Consider the following 26445-nt stretch of genomic DNA (forward strand, 5'->3'; position numbering starts at 1 on the left):
GAAGTGACCACAAAACCAAGAGGGATTCAGGTTTCACGTACAGATTTTAAACTGGAGTTCATAAATGGTGCTGCTATTTCCCCTTTCCCATCAAACACATTCAGATCCCCTTCATGTATATGCAAAAGGAAAGATAAGGCATCCCACAAAAGCACCACAAGGTAAAGTCACTGGAGATTGTTCTCTCTACTGAAGAGTTGGTAATTTATCACCTTGGGTTTTGCCGAAGTGGCATAAAAGCAGGCAATGGAAATTACTGAAGAAAGGACATTGAGAAGACAAGACATAAATGAACAAGAGGCAAAAATTCAAGAGATTAATTTTTCATGTGTTGAATTTTCTCTCTTCATCTTCAAGAGATGAAGAGAGATTATCAGTTTTGGGGAAAAGCAAGACAACATTCTCAGTTTCTTTTCAGAACTTTGGGCCTCAGCAATACAAAGCAGACTGATATAAAATGAACATCTGCTTTGTTTGGTCTGGTACCTACGAGAATTGACAAAAGCTGAATACATACTCTATTTTTTTGAGTGGCTGTGTGACTTTTTGGGTCTGTGTGTATTATCTGAACATAGCTGGCAGAAAACCACTAATGCCTTTTTCTCTTTCCCCTAAATACGTATCATTCCTAGTACTGGAGACCTGCATGGTACTTAAGATTGTAAAACTGTAAGTAAAATGTGCTGCAATTAACATGAGTAATTTGGTTCAAATCAACTCAGAGATGAGTGAAGTAAATGCTCCTACGGTCAATTATTTCCCTCAGCCCCACACAGGGCCAGTTCTTGTTCCAACCAAGTTCAAAGGTAAACATGCTTTTAACTCTGACAGGAGTAGGAACTTGCTGTTGACTGGTAGGGATGGATGGCTGCAGAGTTTTGAAGCTGGAACAAAACACCCATGGCTATCACACACCAGCAATTGTCTTGGCACCACAAACATTTACATATCAGCATGTTACACACTCTTCATTTTATGTGTGACAATAGAATAACCGAGACCCATGTGAGCGTCAACATAGAGTATTTCATCTTAGTAAAAACAGAGTTTATTGTTTAACTTCCTGACTATCCTGGTATGTACAACATATAAGAACGGCACTGTGAAATGCACAGATACAATATATATTTAAAGAAATAAACTGGGCATTTCCCCGCAGTGTTTGGGCAGCTAACAGCACTATTAATACTCCAGTGTAACACAAGGCAGCCTGTCATGGTTCTCCCTCTCTGTGCTAAAAGGATAGAGCCAGAAAGTGAGATGCATGACCTTATGGTGGAATTTGCAGTCCTCAGGAGAGCAGATGACACTGCATGTGCGCCAAATACTCTTGTTGCCAATCTAGTCCATCCCGATTGGCAGCCATCATGCTGGAATTTTAAATGTCTCCAGCCTTTTTGTCCCCTCTCAAGGCTGGGCAGTAATTCAGATTCTGGAAGGGACATTGGTGCTGCAGGAAAAATACATCCCACTCCAAATGTGTTCCTTTACACTTTCCCCCTGTGCTGCTCTACCTTCCATAACCCTTCCAGTGCTTGTCCTGTTTGCACTCATGTGCATGTTTTCGAAGTGCACTGCATTTTCGTTATGCAGATGTTCTGTGACTGCACTACAAAGTGTTGCAGCTTGAGGTTGCTTCTGTGCAATTACTGATTCCTGATTATTACTGCTACCCTAGGGTATTTTACCGTGTCCCACAGCCATAGGGAGGAGGAGAGAAGATCCAGCAGGCAGGAATTGTGCAGCAAGATTGATTTATTTAATTATTTTACAAACTCTTTATAGACTTTTTTCATCATAGTGTATTTGGACAAAGGATCAGCCACCCCTTGGGGTGATTGGCTAAAATCCTAAAACATCCATTGTCAAAACATTTTCTACTGTACCATAAACAAGACTTTTCAAGGCTGCAGGTGTTTGGTTGTTTACATAACTCTGCTGCCTCTCGTGAGAGAAAAGTCTCTCACGGACTTACTTAGAAAATAGCAAGAAAATCCTTGCTAGCAGCATTTTTGTATCTATACCTGATGATACAAAAATATGCACTGACTAGCTCAAAAATAAGACCACTTTGTTCCTGTTTACTTGTATTTAAATTGAATATTCTTGTTAAGGAGAAACTTGCAGTTACTCATGTGCTTTTATTTTAATGATGATGATTTCCTTAGTATAAACAGGTCATACTACAGATATTATACATGAACCTCTCCCACTTAAATTGTCAGAGATTTGCTCGAATTAGCATTGCAACCAGAAGCTCCCAGCAGAATATGAAACAGGAGCTGGAAGCAGTGACGTGCTCTGGTTTCAAAGGCAGCATGCACACACAGCGGCCTCAGCTGCCCTGGCTCTCCTTTTACCCACCATTAAAGCGAATCCCACTGCAATAGGGAGTAAAATAAAGTCCTTCTCGCATTCCTTACACAGCCCCTGTCCCCCATATCCCTTCTGGCAAGCCCCAGCCTCTTCCAGGCTCCACGGAGAGCAGGCACAGGCAGTTAACTCCCTGCACCGCAGGGGAGAGATAGGCACTGAAGATCCAGCCCCCACACAGATCCCGTGAGGGAGCACTTGGGTTGAAGCAGTTCAGCTAAAAATCACAGGTATTTCTCAAACGTGCCCTTAAATAGCATTCCCATTATCTGTTTTCTGCTGCAGCTCCCTCTCATTACTCCCTCACAGGTATCGTGGATCATCCCACACATCAGACACACACCATATGTTGCACTTGCAGAAGTCCCCCAAAAATTCTGATGAGTGCAGACTGCCCTGATCTTCCTTTCACCATATTGTCTGTAGATTCAAGAGCTGGGAAACTTCATTTCTGTCAGCAATGCCAGTCCTTGCACTTCAGTGATGTCGGTCAGGTCAGACAGCTCTCTCCATGCAGTCCACTGAGCTGTGGAAACAAACACCACTGAAAAGTGAAACATAAATATGAAATAGTTATCTTCTCCTATGCATTTCTATGCTGCAGAATTAATTTACATATAGCTCTGAAGTCTTCAAACAGAAAGTGCTACATAAATGCAATGTATTGTGAGTTACGTGAAAGAAATGATTTCAACACAAACTCTACCTTCAGTTCAAAGATCTCATTTCCATGGAAGCTTTCCTCAGCCCTCTCAAAACCTACAACCCACAACAGGCTGGGTGTGGCAGTCACCAATGCTTTTGGAAACAAATCACATCAATAAAAGACACGTGTCCCAAATGTTAAACCCCCCCCAGTGCTGAATGTCCTCCTGACATTTGTGAAATCAAAGAGGATCCACGTATCAGGTTATTTTCTCAAGCACTGTCAAGCTGCAGCATAATACAGAGTGAGAACACAGTTACAATAAATTTCTATGTTCTTTGGAATAAATTATGAGGTTGAAGATTAATTCATTGCTCTTGATCAAGAAACAGCACAGTTCATCTTTGGCTTGTTCCTGTGCTCATTGTAAAACCAACCCTCAAGGCGGGGTTCTCATTAACCTTCTGCCTTTGTGCTGGCAGGGATATACAGTAGGAACAGTTTTCCTTTCATGGGACATAAAGGTTCTTCTACATTTTTCTTCTCTTTTTAAAGTTAAATTACTCATAGCATTACTATGGCTGGAACATATAAGCAGAGTTAAAGTGACATCAGAAATCTATTCTTCTGCTTGTGCAGACATTACAAATGCACAGTCCAACTCTTAAATAATTTTGTCCTCATACCTTATGATGTTAGTATTAATTAAAAAAGCAAAATTGAAGGATGCTGGGTTCTTCTGTAAAAGCTGAAATAAGAGTTTTGCTTGGAAAAAAAAAGCCCCGCCACAGGAGCTATGGACCTCTCAGTATAAATTTTCAGTCATTTTCTGGAACACTTTCTGAGCTGATGATAGAACAGGATGCTTCATTCTCTTTTAAATTCCCAGCAGAGCAGCTAAATCCCTACCTGGTCACCCACCCTTTATGTTATTTTAAAAGCTCACCTGTCTGGCAGCAGGGAGGACAGGCAGCGTATCCCTCACAGCCACGGGATGTGTGGGAGCAGACCAGACCCCCCAGGCTGTTGGTGCCCTGGCCCTGCTGCCGACGCTGTGTTCTGGTGTTCCTAATTACAGCCATCCCTTAATAATCACAGCAGGGATGCAGGAGGCTGAAGAACACACCACTGGCAAGGAGCGGCCTCTTACAACTGTGGTGGCCTAACAGCAGTCCCTGATGCTTCATCACGAGAGGCTGGGATTTACACATCTCCCTTTCCTTCTCTGGCATGACCCAACACAGCTCTTCTTTGGGATAGAGGCAACCAGGTCTCTGTTCATTTGTTTTCCAGAGATTCCCCACTGTTACCATTCTTAATTAACATTCTGATTTTTCACCAGGACCATGAGTGAAACTAATGATGCAACTCCAGAGGGAGAAAACTAAAAAGAAGGAAAAGCAAACTGGGAGCTACCAGGCTCCAGTACAGCCAGCAAACACTTAGTGAATGCAGCCCCAAGAACAAATAGTACAAAGCTTTTACTTGCGTGCACAGTCAGAAGCTGGCAGAAAGCTGAGGGGTCAGGAAGGCAAACAATTCAAGTGCAAAGTGTTTTATTGTAACCCTCTGAACAGGATGTTTCAGCCAAAGAAACTATTGTCCTTACGGAAGCAAGATGTACAGGTGTATGGAATGAGGCAGCGTTTTTGTAATGTACAACCAGAATATATTTGCAAATATCACTGCCCAGCAACCATAAGTTAATGTAGTTGAAAAGCCTTTAATTTTAACTAGGCTTCCAGTCCTAAGGAACCAATAACAAAATTTCAAGTTCTACAGGAAAGCCACAAACTAGAGATTTTTTTTAAAGGCTTATTTCTGATCAGAACCTCTTGAGCACGCGTGCAAAGTCAAAAGGATCAGACTTTAGACCAGCCTCCTTAAAAGCAGAGAATCTCAGAACGGCTTGGGTTGGAAGGGACCTTAAACCTCATCTTGTTCCACCCACCGGCATGGGCAGGGACACCTTCCACTATCCCAGGTTGCTCCAAGCCCATCCAACCTGACCTTGGACACTTCCAGGGATGAGGCATTCACAAATGTGCCACCACAAATGTTTGGAATCAAGTCTGAATATCAACTTTGGATTTTTTTGCTCCAAGAATGATGATGGGACAGGTACTGTTTTGTGAACACATCCATACTTCCGAACTGATGTTACATCTGGGTTAAATACTGTCCCAGGCCAAGGAAAAATAACTAATAACTTGTAATATAAATTAAGGTAGTATCTCCATGCCCAGAATGGATCTGCCTACAGTTGCCTGGGGAGAATTGTCTTGAAAGAGTTATAAAAGCCATAATTTTTTCTAAAATTGTAGCTATTTTCTCTGTGCAAGATGTATCTGCAGCTGGGAGCTCACATGAGGCTTCATCCCAAAGGCTGTGTCTTTGAGATGGAAGAATTGATCCTTCAAGGACGAAAGAAGTGTTTTTTTTAAAGACATTAACTAGTGGCTCTATCAGAATCCTCTGAATGTTTCCTATGGAGTTCATCCAATGGAATTAATTAAGGAGACTTCTGTTTGCTTAATGGAAATGAGACAAGACATAATTTATAGCCTTGGTGTGGCAGTCTCTAGCTTTCTGTCCAACACAAATCAAGGAAGGTGACTGTGGTGGAAGAATGGTGTCTCCTGAAATGAAGGAGGGAAGTTGTTTATATTTTTCAAGAAAGATGAACAGAGATTTGATGACTAGAGAACCTGCCATTAAAATGTGAGGCCATGGCTATTAAACCTGTGTCTTTTGATACTCCTTCATAGTGCTTATAAATTTCCTACATTCTTTGCTCCTATGTAGAGAATTTATCCAAGACTATCACTGCTTTGCCACGGGGAAGGAAAGGAGATGAACTGCCCTGCTCAGAGTAGCTCTTATCAGCCAGCCAGATGGCAAACGACGTGCCAGAATTTACAGGGAAGAGTTCAGTGTGGACCATTAACCCCAACCCAGCCCAAACACCATTAAAATGTCACTGCTAAGGACTCTGAGAGCCAAGGCACTGACAAAATGTGTTCCACACAAGTACTTTTGCAACCAGAATGAATTATTGAAAACCCTTCCAAAGTGCAGCAAGGAAAAGTTATGGAATGAGTAGATTGGTGTAAGTGACAATTACACAGAACCCAAGTAAATTTCAATTGCAATACATAACTCTCTATATATATTTCAAAAATATACATGATAAAGGGTATTTAACTAAATTGTATTCATTTTCACAAAGCATTTTGCTCATTCATAAAAACAATTTTCTATTTAAAACAAGAGCAGGGACTGGATTCCCTGGCTGGTGGTGCTGCACTGCACTGAGCTGTGCTAGTCTGTGTCCACAGAGAAACACTACGTGACTCTGGATTTAAAGACATTTTGTAGAGCAGCTCATGAGGAAAAAAAAAGCCCTTATTCTCACTTCTAGGAGTAATATATTTTTTCTACACTTCCTCCAATTTTACAGCAGCAATCCAAGCCACATATTTTGCTCTAACCAAATACAGTATTTTCCCCTCTTGGGTGGTTTTCATGACAAAGCTCAATAGGAAGCAGAGTCCGATGTTGTAACATCAAGCCTTGCAATACCCAGAGACATCAGATCTTTGGATGAGATGTGGTGGAGACCAACAGAAGAGCCATCAGGGACACCTACAGACACCTGACTTACGGGAAACACGCCATTTGGATGACAAGCAAGAGGGCTTTCCATGCATTAGACTGTATTTTCCATGGCAGGAGACAACAGGTATGCAGAACATCCAGAGCCTCCACAAGCATAACAATCAGTTCTTCTGGTTCAGCTCCCGGTAACTCAATCTCTTGGTATCAACTCAGTCCACCGGTCCCTCTCCATAATGTGTTCTTCTTTAGAAACAATTAATATTTAGCACAAGTTTCATTGGGAAGGGTTGCAAAGCTTCTAGCCATTTGAAACGAAGATATTTGCGTGTTATAGAAGTACCTTCCATCATCATAGTATCTCATCCAGAGTAAGGGTGCTTTAATGATTTAAAATAATTTCATGTTGATTGCAAAGCAAAGACCGGAGGAAAAAACCCCTTTTTTTTTCAGTGGGAGTGAATTTGGGTGATCAGAATGCAATTGGCCCAAAGGAGAGCTGAGCTCCTGGCCTAGCCCTGCTCTGCAAAACCCCGAAAGTGTTCCCCTGTCACGGGGGTCTATATGAAAATAACTGGGAACACTCATCTGCTAACTGTGCTGTGGGGAAGCTGCTGCTCCTGCTCTCTGACGTCACAAGTGGTGGCTGACAATGAAAATTGATGGTGATTCATAAAGGCATCTCCATCCCTAAGAAAACCGGAACAGCAGCTTGTGTAATCCAGAGATTTACTTAATTAAGGAACATCCCAGCACCGTTCTATTTGATCATCATTCCTTTACCTCCCTCTCCCTCCCAGCTTTGCCTTTGATTAGCAGAGCCCTGATAAGAGACTTCATTCAAAAGAAAGCAGAGAGTGGGAAGGTGATTTAAAGGTGAAGTGTGGCTGGTGATTTAAAAACTGAAAAGAGGCAGTGGGAATGTCTCAGAGAGGCCGGAAGCTGGGATTATCCTGTTTGCTATGGGCAAGGTGAGAAGCTGGAGAGGGCTCATCTGCAGCTGAGATATATGTGCAGGTGAGGAATATACCTACAGCTTAATGCCTCTGCCTGCTTCTGATGAGACAAGATCATTATTTGCAGTATTTTAAAGCCCTTTCTGTGTGAAACCTCAGAATGGCCCAACTTCAGTGTTTTGAAACATGCTTCTCCACTGAGATTCTTGAAGAGTGTTAGAGAAATGGATAAATATTATAATATATGACAAAATATCATGTACATTGCACAGCGGAGACACTGAAGCTGTATCTAACGTAATCTACAGGCTTCCTATTTCTTGATCAAGGCGGCCTCTGAATCCGGAGGAAGCACTCAGGGAAATTGCACGGGAAAGTGTATGCTGCCTTCCAAGTGACCTTGGCACTTTAAATCAGGAAGCAAACATGGATCCTCAGACATCACCCAGCCCATAGTTTATTTATGATGCTCTTGCAGCAGCTCTCAGGCCCAGCCATGAATCAGGAGCTTGCAAACACATAACAAACAGACAGGGCTTCAAATACCCCTCGTTTATCAGCAGGGATGTTTAAAAATTAATTTCCCTGGAAAGACAGAATTTATCCTGAAGAGTGTGTGGGTATATTTCTCATCCAGCTGGGAAAATGCCATTCCCAGAGGGATTCCAGGGAGATGGAGTGAGGTGGGATGAAGCTGGCATGGCCTCACACAGGGGGCAAGCTGCCACGGAGAGTTCCAAACATTAAACACGGTATTTTTTTGGTCAAATAGGTATGATGCCTTGAACTACAGCCCAGACTGATGAAGAGTCATGGTTGAGGGAGTGCTATAGCTGAGGGGGTAACATGGCTGAGGGGGTGTTACAGTTGAAGGAGTGTTGTGGCTGATGGGGAGTCATGGCTGAGGGGGTTCATAACTGAGAGGGATCCACGGCCGAGGGGGAGCAATGACAGAGGGGGAGTAATAGCTGAGGAGGTGAAACGGATGAGGGAAAAGTCGTGGCTGAGGGGGTGTTATGGCTGAAAGGGAGCGATGGCCGAAGGGTGAAACGACTGAGGGAGTGTTACGGCAGAGGAGGAGTAGTAACCGAAGTAGAGCTGTAGCTGCGGAGCTGACATGGCTGAAGGAGAGTCACGACTGAGGCAGTGTCACGGCAGCGCGGGTCTCATGGCTGAGGGGGTGTCGTGGCTGAGAACAGGCAGCGCCAGGTTTGAAAAATAAAGGTTACTGAACCAGTTGTCCTCGTGGCTGAGCACTGCAAGCAACGCTGCAGGCGGCAGCCAATACCGGCAGAAAGGAGCACGGCGGTTCCGCCCCAACCACCTCCTCCGCCTCACTCTCCACGGGGCACGGCGCCTCTTCCCGCCGGCCCTCAGCCGGGGGAGGGGGAGGCCGCGGCTAGAGCGCCCTCGGGCGCGGAGGGCGGGGGGCCGGATCCTTTCGTAGCCGAGCGGGGCCGCCCCAGCACCGCCTCCTCCCCTCCCCGCTCTCCTCCCGCCCCGCGGAGGCGGAGGGTCCGGGGCGCAGTGCCGTGCGTGTGCCCGTAGCTCTCGTGGCCGCGCTTCTTCGCTCCGCTCTCCTCCCGCAGCCTTCCCTCGGCAGCGCCGCGCCCTCCGCTCTCTTCGCTCCCTCCGCTCTCTCCTCTCCTCTCCCTCCGTTCCTCCGCTGCCCCTTCCCGGCCGGCCCGGGCTGCGCCTGCGAGTCTTCTTCCCCCGCAGTCCGGAGGCCCCCAATATGTTCAGCGCCGTCCGCGCTCAGAGGCACCAGGTACGGTGGGCGGGGGCTGGCCAGGGACCGTGCTGGCCGCGCTTTGTTCGGCGCTGGGGAGCGGGTGGAGGCGGCGGCCCGGGCGACCGCCTCGCACTCGGGGAACCGGTGCCCCTGCGGACCCGCCGCGCTTTGTTGCTTGTTAGGGGCCCGTTTTCTTGGGCCTCGGAATTGTCCGCATGGCCTGAAGGGCGTGAGGCCGCTCCCTCCGTGCCGGGGGAACGGGCGGGCCCCGGCGGCCGCGGGGTGCGGTGTTGCCCCCGGCCGGGAACTCCCGGGTTCCCCGTGCGTTCGGGTGCGGTGCCAGGGTCAGGCGCTGCCTCTCCAAGCGCCACGCTGCAGCCGCGGAGTGGCACCTTCCTAAACCCTTAGCGTGGGGGAATGGGGGGGTAAGAGAATCGCGGGAATCCTGGACTTTGAAGGAAGTAGCCGCTCCGGGATGAGCAACGTGTGCTGACAGCTGGTTGCCAATGTCATGACGCTCCTTGTCATCTATACCAGTTCTAGGAAGTGAGGGATAATGAAGCAAAAACAGTGGCTGTCAGCCCACATTAGTGCTTCTGGGAAAAGCTGGTGAGGGTGAATGACCAGAGCGGTTTGGTTTTGGTTTTTGGGGGTGGCTGGGGAGTGTCCAGTATTTTCTGCCTGCATGCACCAGTTCCCAGAGCTTTTTAGATTTTTTAGAGGCACTTCAAGGTAGAAAATGCATTTGCATTGGCACTTTTGCTTTTCCTTTACCCAGCATTCCCACAGACAATAAAACCTGAATTGGTTATAATTTCATACAGGGTAGAAAAATGCTGACAGTGAGAGGCGAAGCGTCCGAGTTATTTCCTAAGGAGATGAGTGGTGATAGACTAATGGAAATACAGTCTCATGTCTCTCCTTATTTGTGTGCTTTGTGAAGGGAGGACTTTTTTTGTTGTTTGCAGTGATGAGTGTGTAGACACCACATTTATTCTCTTCTGTCAGCAAGCTTAAATAAAAGAAAGCGAGCAAGATGTGGTGCTTTGATGGTGAGATTGGTGTAATTTTAGAAAGTGGATTTTGTAGCCACAAGCCTGACTCCTGGAGCACAGGATACGACAGTCAGGGAATACTTTCCAGTTAGGAAGCTGTGTGTTAGCTGCTGTAATTAGGTCTAATTTTGTCTTCCTCAGCTTGAGTTCTTAAGGAGTAGGAGATGGTAAGAAAGGCAAAAACTGCCCAGAATGGGGGTGGAACACAAGGAGGACATACAAACAAAAATCACTGATTTGGTTGTGTGACATGTTTGGAGAACTGTGGGAAGTGTGCATTAGTAGAAAAAATAAACCCAGGGGGTGGGGAAAGAGGAGGAAAGAACTCAGATTTTAGTAGAGTGCATGTGAGGCAGAAGGTTGAAAAGGAGATGTAGATAAAGACTGTGACAACAACAGCAAAAGTACAACGTGGGAAAGGAGAGGAAAGGCAGAACCAGTGTGAAAAGGGAACTAATGACCAGAGCTAGGGCTCCGAAGTCTGGGAGGCCAGTCCTGGAAACCAGTGCTGAATGGGCAGCCAGGGTGTTACAGCTGAGGGTTGTCGCTGGAACAGCAATAACATTCAAGCATGAAGCCTGCTGCTTATAAATTTTTAAAGTCTGCATGCATAAATGTGTTTGGAAGCACTCTTTATAGAGGACAGTCCAAGCATTACATCTTCCAGGGCTGCATGTAAGAGATTTTGAAAAATGTCCACAGTACTCTGTCCTTCCCCTTTCAGTTCCTAACCAGTGATAGCAAATATTCCCTCTTCTCTCCCTCTCTCCTCATTGTTGGCATGGGAGCACGACTGAGGTTGATGTGCAGGTGAAATAGAACAGTTTTGTCTACAAGCATAGTTATCAGTGAGACTAAATCTTTAGTGGAAAGCAACTGAAAAGTGAATAAGCAAAGCAAAATTGTTGTAAATTCCAAGTCTTACTTCAGATTACTGGTATAAAGAGGTTGAGCCTATTTAGTGGTGTAAAGTATGTTGGTAAGTGTCTTGGTCTGTGGTGTTTTGCCCAAATGCAGGCTCAGACATGAAAAGATGGTGCGTTTTTACCATAAATAAATGCTAATGTATGAAAAAAATATTTTGAGGATGTTTGGTTTTATCTTCTGATATAGGTAATGGACTGTGAGCAGTTGTAGGTATGACCTACATTTCTTCTGAGCTGGGCTGTCACAAGCCAGAATGCACCGACTGGGTGTTAAGTTTCATTTTTGTTTCACAAGTGTCAATCAAGTGTCTGTCATTATATCAGCAAGTATTGACTTTAGGTCAAAAGATTAGCAAGTATCTCTCCCAAAGTAGTGCTTTACCTGTGAATTGAAGAAGTAATACCTTAATTTGACTAAAATGTTTGTGCAGAATTGGCACAGAGCAAATACTGCACATGGAAAATGGGCTGTATTAAAGATGAGAGGTAAAATAGATGGTCCCTGTGTTGTTAGGTCATGGGCAAGGTGACTTCTGCCTCTGGAGCTTGTTGTCTCGGTGGTCACCTGAGAGCACAGCTCCTGCAAGAAACTCTGCGGGAGAGAGGCCTAGGGCAGCACTGAGGATCGCTGTGTCTGAGTATCATTGCTATTTAGGTGAGTCTTCTTGAATGTACCTTTAAATGGGCATACAGTGAAATAGAGGAGTTTAAAAGGAGGGAATCTCCCTTCTGGAAGTTCAGATGTGCAGCCAGTTTATCTCTGAGTGCGTTATGAGCTGTGACTTGCTCATGGTCCAGTGGTACACATACATGGCAAAGGAAAATCTCAGTCTGTGCACAACATGAGGTGGTCAGGAAACACAGTTACTACAACAAGGTTGTGTTTAAAATTGAGCAGCTGGGCAGACATTTGAGTCCTGGCATTGCTGTGCTTGGGAACAGCCGGGGTGCTGGAACACGCCAAGGGGATGTTCCATGGCTTCAGGCCTGCCTGAGCCCAGCGTGATTGGCCCTTGATCCAAGGGGGTCTCCAGCCCCAACACCAGTACCAGTCCTTACTGTTCAAACTACAACAAAAATCCAGAGCTTATAGATTACTCTTATATTTTTTGCATCATTTTAAAAGTAAGTGCGAGGAATAGCTGCTCTCAAGTAGGAGTTTTCTCCAATGGAATGTGTTGGTCCCATCTGGGATGATAATTCTGTAGTTTTAATGTGTTTAGAGAAGTGCATTTGGATGGAGCTTGAACAGTCATCGTGTCAGAAGCACCAGGCTTTACCTGGCTGACAGTCATCTGGGAACATCTCACTTGGTTTAAAAAAATTCAAAATCCTGGATAATTATAAAAAATGCTGCAGAGTTCTTGATGTGCTGAGCTAAAAGGGAATATAGGCAAGGGAGGGAAGGTAACAGCAAAGTGATTTCGAGTTTTAAAAATAATTTAAGGGAACGAGTTTGTTTGCAGTACCTGTTTATAACCTTTAATGCAGAATAGGCAGCGTTCTTGACTTTGCAGTGAATTTTGGCTGATAGTTCGGGTTCTGTTCTAGCAGAAGTACTCCAAACCAAAATATGGAAAGTTGTGAATCTGCTTGTGCAGATTTAATGCTGTTTTGAGTAATAATATTAGCCATGACACGCACAACAGCATTGAAACTCTGTGGCAGCAATTAAGATGTTCAAGTTCCTAGATATTCAGATTGGACAATACCATTAGGGGCATAAATGCATCTGCGTGGGATTGGTGTCTTGCACAAAGGAGGACTTTAAAAGAAAAATCTCCTGTTTCAATCCAGAACTATTTTGGATGACCTTCTTGGGTCTTCAAGGTCCCAAGCAAGTACATGTGGCAGAGTTAGAACACTGGAAATAAAACGGATGTGTTACAGCAGAATGTGACAAAACATGCCCAGAGATGTAAACAGAGCGAGGCTGATTGTGGGATTTAGTTGGAATTGTTTGACTAGCTGTCCTGTGACTCGGAATGTTTTGTTGCGTTGAGTCTTTGGGGAAGGTGTGGACATCAGGCTGTTGGGTTCTGTGTTTGAGAAGTTTGCTTGCTTTAAAAGTTGCAGTGATTATGCCAATTGTACCAACGGGGGAAGCGATGACTGCCAAATGCCTAATTAAACAATATTTGTTAAGTAGAGCTTGGTGTCAGCTTCATAACTTGCCTGTAGGATTACAAAAATAATATACCTTTATTGCGTTAGATTTCTTTTCCCAGCAAAGCTCACTGGCATCGCAGTGTGTTTCAGGAAGTTGTGTCCCGGGGTGCTGCTCCTGCAGTGCCCCAGCATTCCGGAGTGCTGTGTTCCCGGCGGGCGCTGCTGTGCTCGGGAGCAGGTGTTCCCTTCTCCCGGCTCTGTGGCTGTGCCTGCTCCAGCAGCCAAGCTCAGCGAGTGTTGGCTCTGCCTGCGCAGTTCTCTGCCGGCTGGAATATTCTGTGTGCCCAGCTGTGGGGATGGGGGCAGTGTCCTGTGGAGCTGATCCGTGGTGGGATAATGCCCCCTGCCGCTGCTGGGAATCAGCCTCCTGCTGGAGCTGCCAGGCTGTCTGGGCACCAGGCAGGTACTGCTCCTGCCACAGTCACCCCCGGCCTGAGCCCTGGCCATGCACCAGGGTCACAAGGTTCTCTTCTCTGCAATGGAGGGCACTTTCAGTTTTTGACAAGGAGAAATGAGCTGCACCTATTTTTAGGAAACCCAGTTCCCAATGTGGCATTTATTCTGTAGGTACAAATATAGTGTTGGAACTGAAGTGATTGATGTTTTCCTGAGGTGGTACCAGGGTCATGGAAAGTTCCAGAATGAGTGTTGCCTGTTCCCTCCCTATGCTGCTGCTCCTCCTCCTCTTCTTCCCTCCCCAAAAAATCCCTGCATAAAGAGCCCACCAGCATGTGGATTCCCAGCAAAGCCACCCTGATCTGCACTGCTGGTGCAGAGCTCAACCAGAACCCAACAGATTCTGTTCCCAGCGTGGCAGAGAGACTTTTTACCAAGGAAGGCTGTCATACAGATAGTGATTCCTGACTTTATAAATCTTTCTGGAAGTAGCGGAGACTGGAGACATGCCCAGTCATTTCAGACATGTCCTTAATCCATCTTCAGACAATTTTAGGCATTCGGTAGAAGAAGGCTATAAGTAGATGAGCACAAGAAGAGCCAAAGGTAGGAGGCTTGTGGATTGTGTGCTTTTAGAAAATGGAGTCATTTTTGTTGGTGTTACGTGTGAGTTACCTACTTGTGCAGGCAGTAATGATAATAGGACGTGCTGAAGGGCAGAGTAGGTAAGGGATTGGCTAAAAATGGGATTCGGCTCTTCCAGCTTTTTCTGTAAGTACTACTTTAGCCCTTTTCTTGTCTCCGGGGGTATAATGGTGATGTGGTTGATCTCTTATTAGGCATGAGGACATATTGGTGTCAATATGGAATTTTTCAGGCTGTTTGCTTTTTGTGGAAAAAACCCCACCTTTTTTGTGAAGAAAAACTTGTTTATTTGGGTCAGGAACATACATCAAGTTTTATATGAAATACGTGGTGGCACTAACTCTTTTCCTTACTTGATACCTTCTCCTTTATTGCAGGTTATGATGCATGATTATCACAGAAGAAATTCATGTCTATAGCTCATAAGGACTTTATTACATCATCTTCAAGCCTGATAGTTTTGGAATCCATATTGCAGCTGCAAACACACGTCTGCTTTTGCATTTCCACAAACATCTTCCTTGTCAGGACATCCCGAAACTCAAGTGCTCTGTTCTAACACAGTGATACCATTGGGCTATTTTAAATTTACAGTCATATATTTGCTGGTAAGTTGTACCATTAATTGTGTATACAGTAGTCAGTACTTCTGCTGAAATTATGCAAATTTAAAATCTTGGTGTCCTTTCTTTAATAAAACATGACAAATGGATATTTGTAAGAAAGATTATTGTTGCCAGTTTAGGGTTGAATACTCACAGTAGTAAGTGGATTTAAAATAGGTAGATTAACACTAGAAGTATTTTATGGGAGCCTTGCTATTTTCATTACTGATTTTTGCAATCCACTTTTTCTGGTTTGGAGTTTTCTTATTTAGTGTGATCTTCAGAATTTTCTTAAACTTGAGATGGAAATACAAATTGTTGTTGGTAACATTAATAGAATTCCACATATGCTTTCCTCTAAGATCTTCAAGGTAACTGTACTTCTGTGTATGTTAGCAGCTCAAACTTACAAATCTGATTTTTTTTTTTAATAATTACTATTTCAAATTCATTAGGTCACCTCAGGGTAATAGTTTAGTATTCTTAATTAGCTTCCTATTTGGAAAGTGGTTAACTAAAAAAGAATCAATTAAAGGAGCTATAAAATAGCTTCCAGATAAAAAAGTTAAGTTTCCTGATGTTATTTTTCCGGTCTTGGACTGGTTTCCCTGAGGTGGTATGTTTGTATATGGCCGAGGTCTTCCGAGGAAGATGTTCTAGCTTTGAAATGGCTTAAAATACATTATTGTTTTCCAGAATTTATTAAATTCTGTCTGTTTTGTTGGTCATAATGTTCTTTCATGGCTCCCAGCTGCTCTAAAGTACTGAGTCATTACTCATAAAATTAAACAGAAAATGTTTCTCTATCTATTCTACTTCACTAGCTACTTTAAATTCTCAGTTCTTATTTTCCAGTGTAGCTGGGTTTTGCATCTGCAAAAAATGCAGCTGGACCAGGGTGATAGGGAGCAGAAAGTGGTGATGAATAATGATAGCTGGGGATGGATCTACCAAAAAAGATCTTTAGAGAGGGGAATCTGTGTAATCCAGTGGCTCCCAGCTTGCTCCCACAGAGCTGGCACAGGTTCTGCCTGTGGTTTGAACCCAGTACCTGCTGAAGTGATGTGGATGCATTAAAAGTTGTAGCCTCAATCCCTGAAAATCACTAATCCATTAAATTCCCCTGCATGTTTGTTTGCAAACAGTGTGTTTGCTTCTGTACTGAAGCAAGATGCTGTGTGTGTAACCTTTACCCATTGTGTGTGTGCAGCCTGACCAACACCAAAATGATTCCCAACGGATATTTGATGTTTGAGGATGAGAACTTCATCGAGTCGTCTGTTGCCAAACTCAACGCCTTACGGAAGAGCGGTCAGTTCTGCGACGTCCGCCTCCAGGTAGCTGTGCCCTGCCCCAGTGGGGTGCCTGGGGGGGTGTGGGGGTTGCACCACATGAAGCTGTTGCTTCAGTGACTGGGAGATGTGAGATTTTAGAAGCCCGTTTTTCTGAAAAATGCATACTAAAAACCACCAAAATGGGGTGCACTTTGAGAGAAGTGATGCTTACTTTTAGCTGGAGACTGTTGATTGGAAAAATGGGTTTGAACTATGGCACTCACTTGAGTAGGCCTTCATACTGTGAAAATACAAAGGTAGTTACAAAAAATCCTCACCAGCACATGGGCTTCTTGTTTGTGTTTGACATAAAGGTGTGTGGACACGAGATGCTGGCGCACCGAGCTGTGCTGGCATGCTGCAGTCCCTACCTGTTTGAAATCTTCAACACTGACAGTGACTGTCATGGGGTTTCCCATGTGAAATTCGATGATCTCAACCCAGAAGCTGTTGAAGTTCTGTTGAATTATGCCTATACTGCTCAGTAAGTAGTTCTCAGAGTAACTAGAGAGAGGGTAGACTTCTATTTGAAAAATCAGAATAATAGAGGCAAATTCTATCTTTAATAGGTTAAAAGCTGATAAAGAACTGGTGAAAGATGTATACTCTGCAGCAAAGAAGTTGAAGATGGAGAGGGTTAAGCAGGTATGGTTCTCAGCTCTTCTGGAAGTCCATTCTGCCTTCTCAGGCTGACAGCATCGCACCTTTTGGTGTTAGTGAGCCAAAACCTGATGATTCTGTGGAAGAAGAGTTCAGCACAAAGCTCCTGTGGATGTTCCTTAGCATGGTATTGATTTGGCGCCAGCTGGATGTGTTGTTTCAACTTGAGCTGTCTTGGTGCCAGAGTGTTCTCTGAAGTTACATTTTGTATTTGTGCACCTGTGTAAAAAAACCAGCTTTGAATCTTGGCTCATTCCTTACCTTCAGGTCTGTGGCAGCAGTGCTGTGCGTGGTTGTGTTGGGAGCACGAACAAACCTGTAAATCTGTCAGAAAAAGAATAATCCACACACTCCTGAACATAAATTTGGTAGTGCTTGACTTTGGAAATACCCTTGGCTGCAGATAGGGGTACTCTTTACAAGGGATTTGGGATTATTAGCTCACCTGAGAAACAGTTTTGGATAGGTGTTCAGTAGAAAAGCGTGGGATCAGTGTAGATGTCCGTAGCTTCCAAATGTGTCTGGCTTTTTCATTTAAGATGTGCATATTCCTGTGGAAGGCAACATTCCCTCTACAGCACTGGCATGGGGAAGACAGCAGACAGTCACTGTGCTGCAGTTAGAAAACAGCTGCTGCTGTATGTTGGGGTAGATAATTTAAATGTATAAAAACTTCTCTGCTTGTACACTAAGCCGCAGCTCTTTCCTTGCCAGGTTTGTGGTGACTATTTGCTCTCCAAGATGGACGTGCAGAGCTGCATCTCATACCGGAACTTTGCCAGCTGCATGGGAGACTCTCGGTTGTTGAACAAGATCGATGGCTACATTCAGGAACACCTTGTAGAGATTTCAGAACAGGAGGAATTTCTCAAGCTCCCACGGTTAAAGGTTAGCTTAAATTTGTAGAATTCCTTCTGGTACAGGATTTCCAAAACGCAACCTGAGAAGCAACTAGGATTTCCTTTCCCTTTTGGGGGAAGGAAAGCTTGGTCTACTGACTGCTGCCAACAGCGTGACAGTTCTGGATCTGTGTCCTGTTCTTACTGCTGTGAACCTTAACTGTAGAGAACACGTGCTGTCATCCTTTCCAGGTGTAAAAGGTGATTGTGTTTAAATGTGCTTCCTAGTTCCATAGGCTGAAAGCATCTTGTGGTGTTTTCTGGCTCTGTGGTAAAGTGAGAGTTGTGCTCACTGTGTAAAGTACAGCATGCTACAGGGTAATTCCTAGAGAGTAAATCATCTTTTCTCTTCTCCCTCAAGCTTGAAATAATGCTGGAAGACAATGTTGGCCTACCCAGCAATGGCAAATTGTACACAAAGGTAATCAACTGGGTACAGCGCAGCATCTGGGAGAATGGAGGCAGCCTGGAAGATCTAATGGAAGAGGTTAGTCTTTAAGAAAATGGGATTATGGGATTAAACATAAAAAAAAACCCAAAAAAAAACCAAGGAAAAAACCAATATGAAGGATGATCCCGTTTTACTTTTTTTTTTTTTTTTTTTTTTTTTTTTTTTTTTTTTTTTCCTTCACTTTTTTTGACTATGACCCTAAAGAATTTAAATTTTGCTGTAGGTACCCCTAAGCTGAGAAACTGGGGGGGTGTTCAGGTGAGCTGAATGCACTGTTCAGTCTGGTCTTCACTTTCCTTCTTGCTCCCTGTTGCTGTATAGTAGCCTCAGAGTGGCCTGTATCTGCTTTAGTTTGGGGAGGTGGTACTGAGACTTGCCATAGATTGGTGATGTTTTCCTTTGCAGGTTTTGCTTGTAAATGCACAGTAGGTAAAAGCTTCTAATGGTTGTTCCTCCCCGTTGGTTTATCTCCCCATAGGTTTATTAACAAAACTAGGATACCAAGGCTGAAGAACCAAGAAGAGCCTCAAGTGTATTGACACGTACAGAAGCAGCAGTCCTGCCCCAGTGCTCCTAAGAAAATCCGCTGTGGGCAGAGAACGATCATGATGATTTAATGGTGTTTACTTACTCCTTTACAGGATGCATTATTATGAAACTTGTGTGTTGTTAAATGGCTTTATTCATGAATACTAATGGTAGATGTCGCCTGGGCAGTGTTTAATGGCAAAATTAGCGGGGAGACAAAATTCTCAATTGGCTCCAGCAAATGGACTTTACCAAATCTCATGAAACATCGGAATTTTCCAAGTCTGTTATTACAAGCACAAAAGATCCCCAGAAACACTTGTCTAGGCAAAAGTATATGTTGATGCTGTCATATAATCTGAAGTGTGTATTTCCTCTTGGAGAAACTCATTTAAAAGCTTGATCATGTTGAAATTAAGATGCATTTCATTGAAACAGCTGCATCTGATTTCAGTGGTGGACAACAGTTTCTTCCAGAACTTAAATCTGTGTTGTCTTCACTCATTCCCATACCTTTCTTTTAGAGCCCACTGTTGGCTTCTCTTGGCCTTTTTTGATGGAGATAAATATGTGTATTTTTCAGAGCAGAAAACTTGTGTGCAGGGATAAGGAAAATGCTTGCATGAGACTGTGAATTTGTGTAACTTTGCAAATTAATGTGCCTTTTGCTTGTCTAATGTTTCTGTGCTGGGAAAACAGTAGAAGCCCATGGAAAATGAAGATTTCTCTCAAGCTGAGAAAGGAAGGAACCTTTACCCCCTGTTTGAAGATTGCCACCATGACATCTGCTTCCTTTTAGTTTTGCCACTGTGCAAGCTTGAGATGAGCTGACGAGCAGTGTGGTGTCTGGGGTAATGTGCCTGTAGCTGAGGAGCACGGAGACAGCAGCCACATGGGTGTTCTGTTGTTGTTTTTGCAGGTGCAAACGCTGTACTACTCAGCTGATCACAAGCTGCTTGATGGAAATCTGCTAGATGGACAGGCTGAGGTGTATGGCAGTGATGATGACCACATTCAGTTTGTGCAGGTACAAATTGCAGACAGTCTCAGGTAACCCCAGGTAGACTGGAGCAGTTTACAGCACACCTGAAGTCCTGTGTTCTGCTGGCAGAGAAGGCAGCAGGTGCTGTAGTGGAGAAGTGCACCATGAGAAGGTGTCTGGCAGGAAGCTGCTGCAGGCCATGATGTGCTCTCAGCTTCTGTCTCTTTGGCAGGCTGGGCTGACTCTTGGCCCTTGCAAAACAGAGTGCTCTGACTTCAAAATCAATCCTGGCTGTTAGAAGAAAGAAGAGGCAGACAAGCACTCAGCGGTAGGAAGTCAGCTGAGACCATGTAGAGTTCCCAGAGACTGTAGAGAAACACAGACTGCTTGGCTTGCAGTGGGGAATGTATCTGTTAAATTTGGCCCAGAAAAAGATTCCAGATCCAAGTTCTAATCCTTGAGCTGCCAGCGTCCGCTTCTTTTGTTCAGCTGCACTGGTGGTGTAGCTGCCAGATATCTCTGATGCTTTGACAGTGCAAATCACTCCTGTGCTTTTTGAGAGGTCTTTCTAAATGGCTTTTATTTTTATTTCTAACCAGGTGTAATCCTTGAACTCCAGAAAAACCACATGGCTCAGTACAACGCAGGCTAAGATAGAAACAATAAAAAAGGACTAGCAGTTGTAAATTATCAGTTGCTTTATACAAATGAACTTGGTTTAAATTTATGATTTTGAAGCAAATACATTGTAATATTTTATAAAAGTGAAACAGGTTCGCACAAAAAGTTTCCTTCTTGAAATTTTTAGCTATTGTGTACATAAAACACTGTCCATCCCAGAATGTGGATTTTAGAAATGAAATGAGAGGAAAAGGAAAAGCCAGCTAATTTTCCAGTTTCTTAATTGTTTTTGGGAAGCCTTCACAGAGTTCTCCACTTCTGCATACCACTTGTAATGCTTACTAGCAGAGAGGTGAATGTTCAGAAAGTTCATTTTCAGAAATAAGACCAGGACTTCTCAACAGTTTTCTACAAATCCTTTCTGATAAGAAAAATCACCAACTTCAGACATCCTAAACAATTGAGAGATTGTTTATTGATACTGATTTTTGTATCAATTGATTATTATTAGTATGAATTATTATTTATTATTATTATTATTATTATATATTATTAGTATCAATTGATTATTGATACTAAGAAAACCCTGGATGCCAGTTCTGGAAAAAGTGTAACTTCTACATTTTTAAATTACAAAACTTTGTATTTTCTGTTGCTGTCAAGGCAATTTTAAGATAAGAGCATAAGTGGTTAATTGGATGAAGGTTCAGAAATAACAGAAATGTTCTCCACAAGTGCACTGGTTGGCACCGTGAGCTGAGCTTAGCAATCCAGCTCCTCAGTGTGAGGTTATCTGAGTTAGGTGATGTGTTTCAGAAGTCTTGTGACAGTTTCCATGGAGATCAGGCTCCAGGGAACTGTGCAAGCATCGCAAACTTGGGACTGTGGTCATAAACTCTGCTGCTTGAACAGAATAGACAGTGTGGTAACTTCCTGTGCTTCAGGAAGAGCCTCAACAACCCAGCCAACTGTGCTGAAACTGGAAATTTTGCGGTTTTTCTTAATTGAGCAAAATCATGTAAGCTACAGTATAAATTTAATTGGAGATGAAATGAAAGCAGAAATCTGTTAGTGGAAAGTATCAAGGGAGTAAAATCCAAGAAACAGCTTATCTGAGCACAGAGGGGAACTGAGGCGAAATTAATTTGTCTTCAGGGAATGAAGAGAATAGTTAATTCACTTCCAAATAGCATTATATAATTAACTCAAGTTCCAGAAGCAGAGCTTGGGAGTGAGGCTCCTAGGTGGTAGCTCAGTTCTCTGCAGCTGCATGTAGCTCTTTCATTACATTTGTAAATCCTGCTAGGAATGCACGCTCACTTCCAGGGATTTGCAGTCCAGCACCAGCAGTAGAAAGCTGCAGTCGCAGGATGAAGTGAGTCCCAGGAGAAAAGTGTAGGGTGGTTTTTGGCCACTGTTGCTGGGCAGGCAAGATGTTCTGCTGAAAATATAGGTGTGCTATAAATGCTGCTCTGCGGAGGTGGTAGACAAGTCTGCTCTGGAGTGGCTACGTAGTATCTCAGAGAAGCACAGGTAGAAGAAGCTGTAGTCTCTGGCTAGGTTTCTGTAGCTGCCTTTTGATTTTGCAGAAGAGGCCACCACGTGAGAATGATCACAAGCAGATCAGTAGCAGCTCCTCTGGAAGTCTTTCTCCAAATGCTACTGTTCAGAGTCCTAAACACGAGTGGAAAATCATTGCTTCAGAGAAGACTTCGAGTGAGTAACGGGCAGGGGTTGTCTAACAGATGTGTCTGGTCTTGGGTACCTGCCACCTCCTGCTCCCTGGGGATTTCCTTCACATCTCTGAGGAATGCTGAGGTGTCTTTTCTTACTGATGATACAAGTCAAGTAATTTGTAGGGTGCTTCTGATGTACCTGGGCCAAACTGGGATTACATACATCTCAGTTCCTTATCAACCAAATCCATGGTGTGTATCATTTTCCCAGAAAATCCTAAGGAGATAGGCAGTCCACAGTTAATTAACAGAGCTGTTTGGTCTGTGTGTGCGAGGAGACTCCCAGCAAATCTTTTAAGTTGCTGTCATATGTCCTTCGAGCACTCTTTTAGTATCTAAAGCATAGTTGTTGATAACTAACACTTTTTCTAACACTTGGAACCAGTAACCTGAAAAAATGAAGTTGCCCTGCTGACGGTGGCGGTGTGCTGTCCCTGCAGGTAACACGTACCTGTGCCTGGCTGTGCTGGACGGGGTGCTGTGCGTCATCTTCCTGCACGGCCGCAACAGCCCCCAGAGCTCCCCCTCGAGCACCCCGCGGCTGCTGAAGAGCCTGAGCTTTGAACTGCAGCCCAGCGACCTCATCGAGAGGCCCATGTGCCCCATGCAGTACGCGCGCTCGGGGCTGGGCACGGCCGAGCTGCACGGCAAGCTCATCGCTGCGGGTGAGCCAGGGTGGGGGCACCGGGCGGGGGGGTGGGCTGGTGTCTCTGAATGTGGGGCCAGTAACCTCTCGCTTGCAGGGGGCTACAACAGGGAGGAGTGCCTGCGCACCGTGGAGTGCTATGACCCCGAGAAGGACACCTGGACGTTCATTGCGCCCATGAGGACACCGAGGGCCCGGTTCCAGATGGCGGTGCTGATGGTGTGTGGGGTGGGGAGCAGGCCTGTGGGACACTGTCCTGCCTGGGCTGAGCTGAACAGGACACACTGAATAGGATGGCTCTAGAAGTTGTTTCTCTGTAGTTCCACGGTTACCCGAGCGCTCAGGAGCTGAGTGTGGTGTGCTGAGAGGTGACGGGTGTTGGTTTGTTCCTCTCAGGGGCAGCTGTACGTCGTGGGTGGATCAAATGGCCACTCGGATGACTTGAGCTGTGGAGAGATGTACGAGCCCGAGATTGATGACTGGATGCCTGTCCCAGAGCTGCGGACCAACCGCTGCAATGCAGGTGAGGCCTGTGCAGCACCCGGACCGCAGGGTGGAAACTCAGCCAGTTGTGACTCACGTCCCATGCTTTCCTGTATCAACAGGAGTGTGTGCCCTGAACGGAAAGCTGTACATTGTGGGTGGTTCTGATCCCTATGGCCAGAAGGGACTGAAGAACTGCGATGTGTTTGATCCTGTAACAAAGGCTTGGACGAGCTGTGCTCCCCTTAACATCCGTAAGTTTGTTGGGGAGCTGGGGAAGGAAGACGAGAAAAGGGCAATTGCAGAACTGCACCAAACCAAAATCTACACCAAAGCAAAGCCCCTTGGAGTTGCTGCTGCTGCGGGCTGTTGCTGGTGGCTGACTGTGCTGGCTTTGGTTGCAGGGAGGCACCAGTCGGCCGTGTGTGAGCTGGGGGGGTACCTGTACATCATCGGCGGGGCCGAGTCGTGGAACTGCCTCAACAGTGTGGAGCGCTACAACCCCGAGAACAACACCTGGACCCTGATGGCGCCCATGAATGTGGCACGGCGCGGCGCTGGCGTGGCTGTCCGTGATGGTAGGACTGGGACTGCTTTTGCTGCTGCCGCCTCAGGGCTTTTCATCTTTGCTCTGATGCGAGTAGAATACAAAGCTGTGCTCCTTTTTGGGCAGGAATCCAGTAGGAGCCTGGCTAAACTGCCAGTTTTAATTAAAAAACAAAAACCACTTGGTTGTGGGGCATTCACCCCACCTCTTCTCAGATTTGTCACTGTGCAGCTTCTAGAGCTGCACCTGCTTGAATTTGGACTTTGCCCTTACTCTGACTCAAATTTCTGTCACCTGTCATGGGCAGGAGACCCAAAGCAGGTCACTCCTGTAATTGCAGACCTTCACCAGGCCGAGGTCTGTGACAACAGCTGGGGTCCCTTTGGGCTTTGTCCAGCCTTCTGGTGGGAACACAGGGCCAGCTGGTGCTGAGCAGTGAGCGTGGCTCCTTTTCTTCACACAGGAAAGCTCTTTGTGGCTGGAGGCTTTGATGGCACGCACGCGGTGAACTGCGTGGAGATGTACGACCCTGCCAGGAACGAGTGGAAGATGATGGGCAGCATGACCACGCCCAGGAGCAACGCCGGCATCACCACCGTGGCCAACACTATTTATGCAGTGGGGGGCTTTGATGGCAATGAGTTCTTGAACACACTCGAGGTCTACAATCCAGAGTCAAACGAGTGGAGCCCGTACACCAAAATTTACAAGTTTTAAGTGAATTAAATTCCCTTTTCAAACTAACAGGCTTAGTGATGTAATTGTGTTTCAGTAGAGGTACACCTGTGAATAGGGGTGGGGAGGGCATAGATGTTGCCAACAGCAACACAGAGCTTTTGCATATTGCATATTAATGTGCTGTATATATTTGTTTTGGAAAGAATATTGAGATGAAGGGGTTTTTTGTGTATTTTAGAACTTCAAGGTTTTGGGTTTTTGATGATAACGCAAGAGAAACTAGACTGGGCATACCACTTCAGGAGCTTCCCCCAGTGTTTGTCACTTTGCACATTGGATGACTTCCTGGAGGTGTGTTCTTGGCGCAGGAAGGGTAATGTTTGTGGGGGATAATGTTTTTTCTTTCATCAGGCCTTGGTTTCCTTCAGTAACTGGAACAATCTGTAACAAGAAGCCTTATTTAAACAGATATAATGGCTATTTTTTTTATTAAAAAAAGCTGACATGCCTCTGCTAATACCTTATCTTTTACAATTGCCTTTTTATAACAGTTTTTATATACTCAGCAGAGTATTTTGTCTGTTGAAATGCAAATGGCAGATAAATGGCTATTGAAACAAAGAGACAGCCTTGGAGTTCCTAGAGCCCGAGTGGGACAGTGGATTGCACCTGCAGGTGAGCTGCTGCCTCTGCTGCAATGGTGTGAGTTAATGTGTGCCACCTTCCTTAGAGCTGCACAGGGTTTCTGGACATGACACAGCCAAGACTCTCTAGGGTGGGGAAAGGATTCTGGCTCCAAGTACTTGGAGGAGAATGCAGAGTGCGCTTTCTGTACAGCAGTTTTGTTACTCCGGGTGAGCTGATCTTTGTACAACAACAACTTGGGGAGGGGGGTTCTCATGGGTTTTAAACTCTTGCCAGCTGGCAAAGAAAATGTGTTGTAGTACCTGTCTTAAGTTTATTTTTCTAATATTACCAGCTGGAAGTGTGATAGAACATGAATAACTTGATTTTGTATGTGCTCATAGTGCTGTTTTAGTTCACTTTCTCTATTCCTCTAGATCAAATGTTGGGGTGGGATGACTTGGTGTCTAATGTGTAGTGCTGCACATCTAACTCTGGGTGCCAAAACTAGCACTGACTGCTTGCTGCTGCTGCAAACACATTAAAGGTACCGTTTGGGAAACCCTCGCACCACAGGCGTGCCCTGACATGGCTCTGTGTCCTTTTCTTCAAGGAGGCGGTCTCCAAAGAGGAGTCTGTGATACTAAAAGTGGCTGTAGGCACAGGACAGAGGTAGGGGCTGGAGTGTCCCATGTCCCTTGTGCCTGCAAGGAGAGAGTCAGGCTCGCTGCTGGAGGGACCAGGGCTTGGAGCACCACAACCCCTGGGGTGTGTCTGCTCAGGGGCTGTGTACAGAAACCTCTCTGCGGGGTTCGGTAGTGCCCCGCAGGGCAGGGGGTGCAAAGCTGCACCTGGAGCTACTCCTTCCCCTGGGCAGCTTTAGGGATCAGCTACACCAGTGATGGCACTAGGCCAGGTCCTGTGCAGTGGGGCAGGCAGGAGCTGGCTGCTCCAGCTTCCCACGGGAGTGGGAAAACACACCAGGCCCAGGAACTTCACTGGCCCCTGCAGGCTGTGAAACTGGTCCAGCTAAGCAGGGAGAGCCAGGAGAGTGGGGAACAAAGCACTTCTCCTCCACAACAGCCCCTCCCAGCCAGTTGCCTGCAGAGCACAGCCAGCATGTGCTACAGCTGGGCCA

General features: G+C 45.2%; 1 protein-coding gene across 2 annotated transcripts; it reads left to right on the plus strand.

The window, feature by feature from the left end:
• The first annotated feature begins 9076 nt into the window (after positions 1 to 9076).
• Positions 9077 to 25882, plus strand: IVNS1ABP (influenza virus NS1A binding protein). Of its 2 annotated transcripts, none has more exons than XM_032117825.1 (15): positions 9077 to 9358; positions 14891 to 15121; positions 16329 to 16455; positions 16767 to 16936; positions 17022 to 17097; positions 17827 to 18000; positions 18373 to 18498; positions 19910 to 20017; positions 22183 to 22309; positions 22770 to 22994; positions 23073 to 23194; positions 23372 to 23498; positions 23581 to 23712; positions 23863 to 24036; positions 24469 to 25882. In XM_032117825.1, exons 3-15 carry the CDS (start codon positions 16345 to 16347, stop codon positions 24720 to 24722), a joined length of 1926 nt encoding a protein of 641 aa, XP_031973716.1. In that variant the 5' UTR covers positions 9077 to 9358; positions 14891 to 15121; positions 16329 to 16344; the 3' UTR covers positions 24723 to 25882. The 2 variants fall into 2 exon arrangements, with proteins under 2 accessions (XP_031973716.1, XP_031973717.1); XM_032117826.1 differs by lacking the exon at positions 9077 to 9358 and adding an exon at positions 14211 to 14474.
• The last annotated feature ends 563 nt before the right edge of the window (positions 25883 to 26445 follow it).

Source organism: Corvus moneduloides, chromosome 9 (genome assembly GCF_009650955.1).
Source record: "Corvus moneduloides isolate bCorMon1 chromosome 9, bCorMon1.pri, whole genome shotgun sequence".
NCBI classification, from domain to species: Eukaryota; Metazoa; Chordata; class Aves; order Passeriformes; family Corvidae; genus Corvus; species Corvus moneduloides.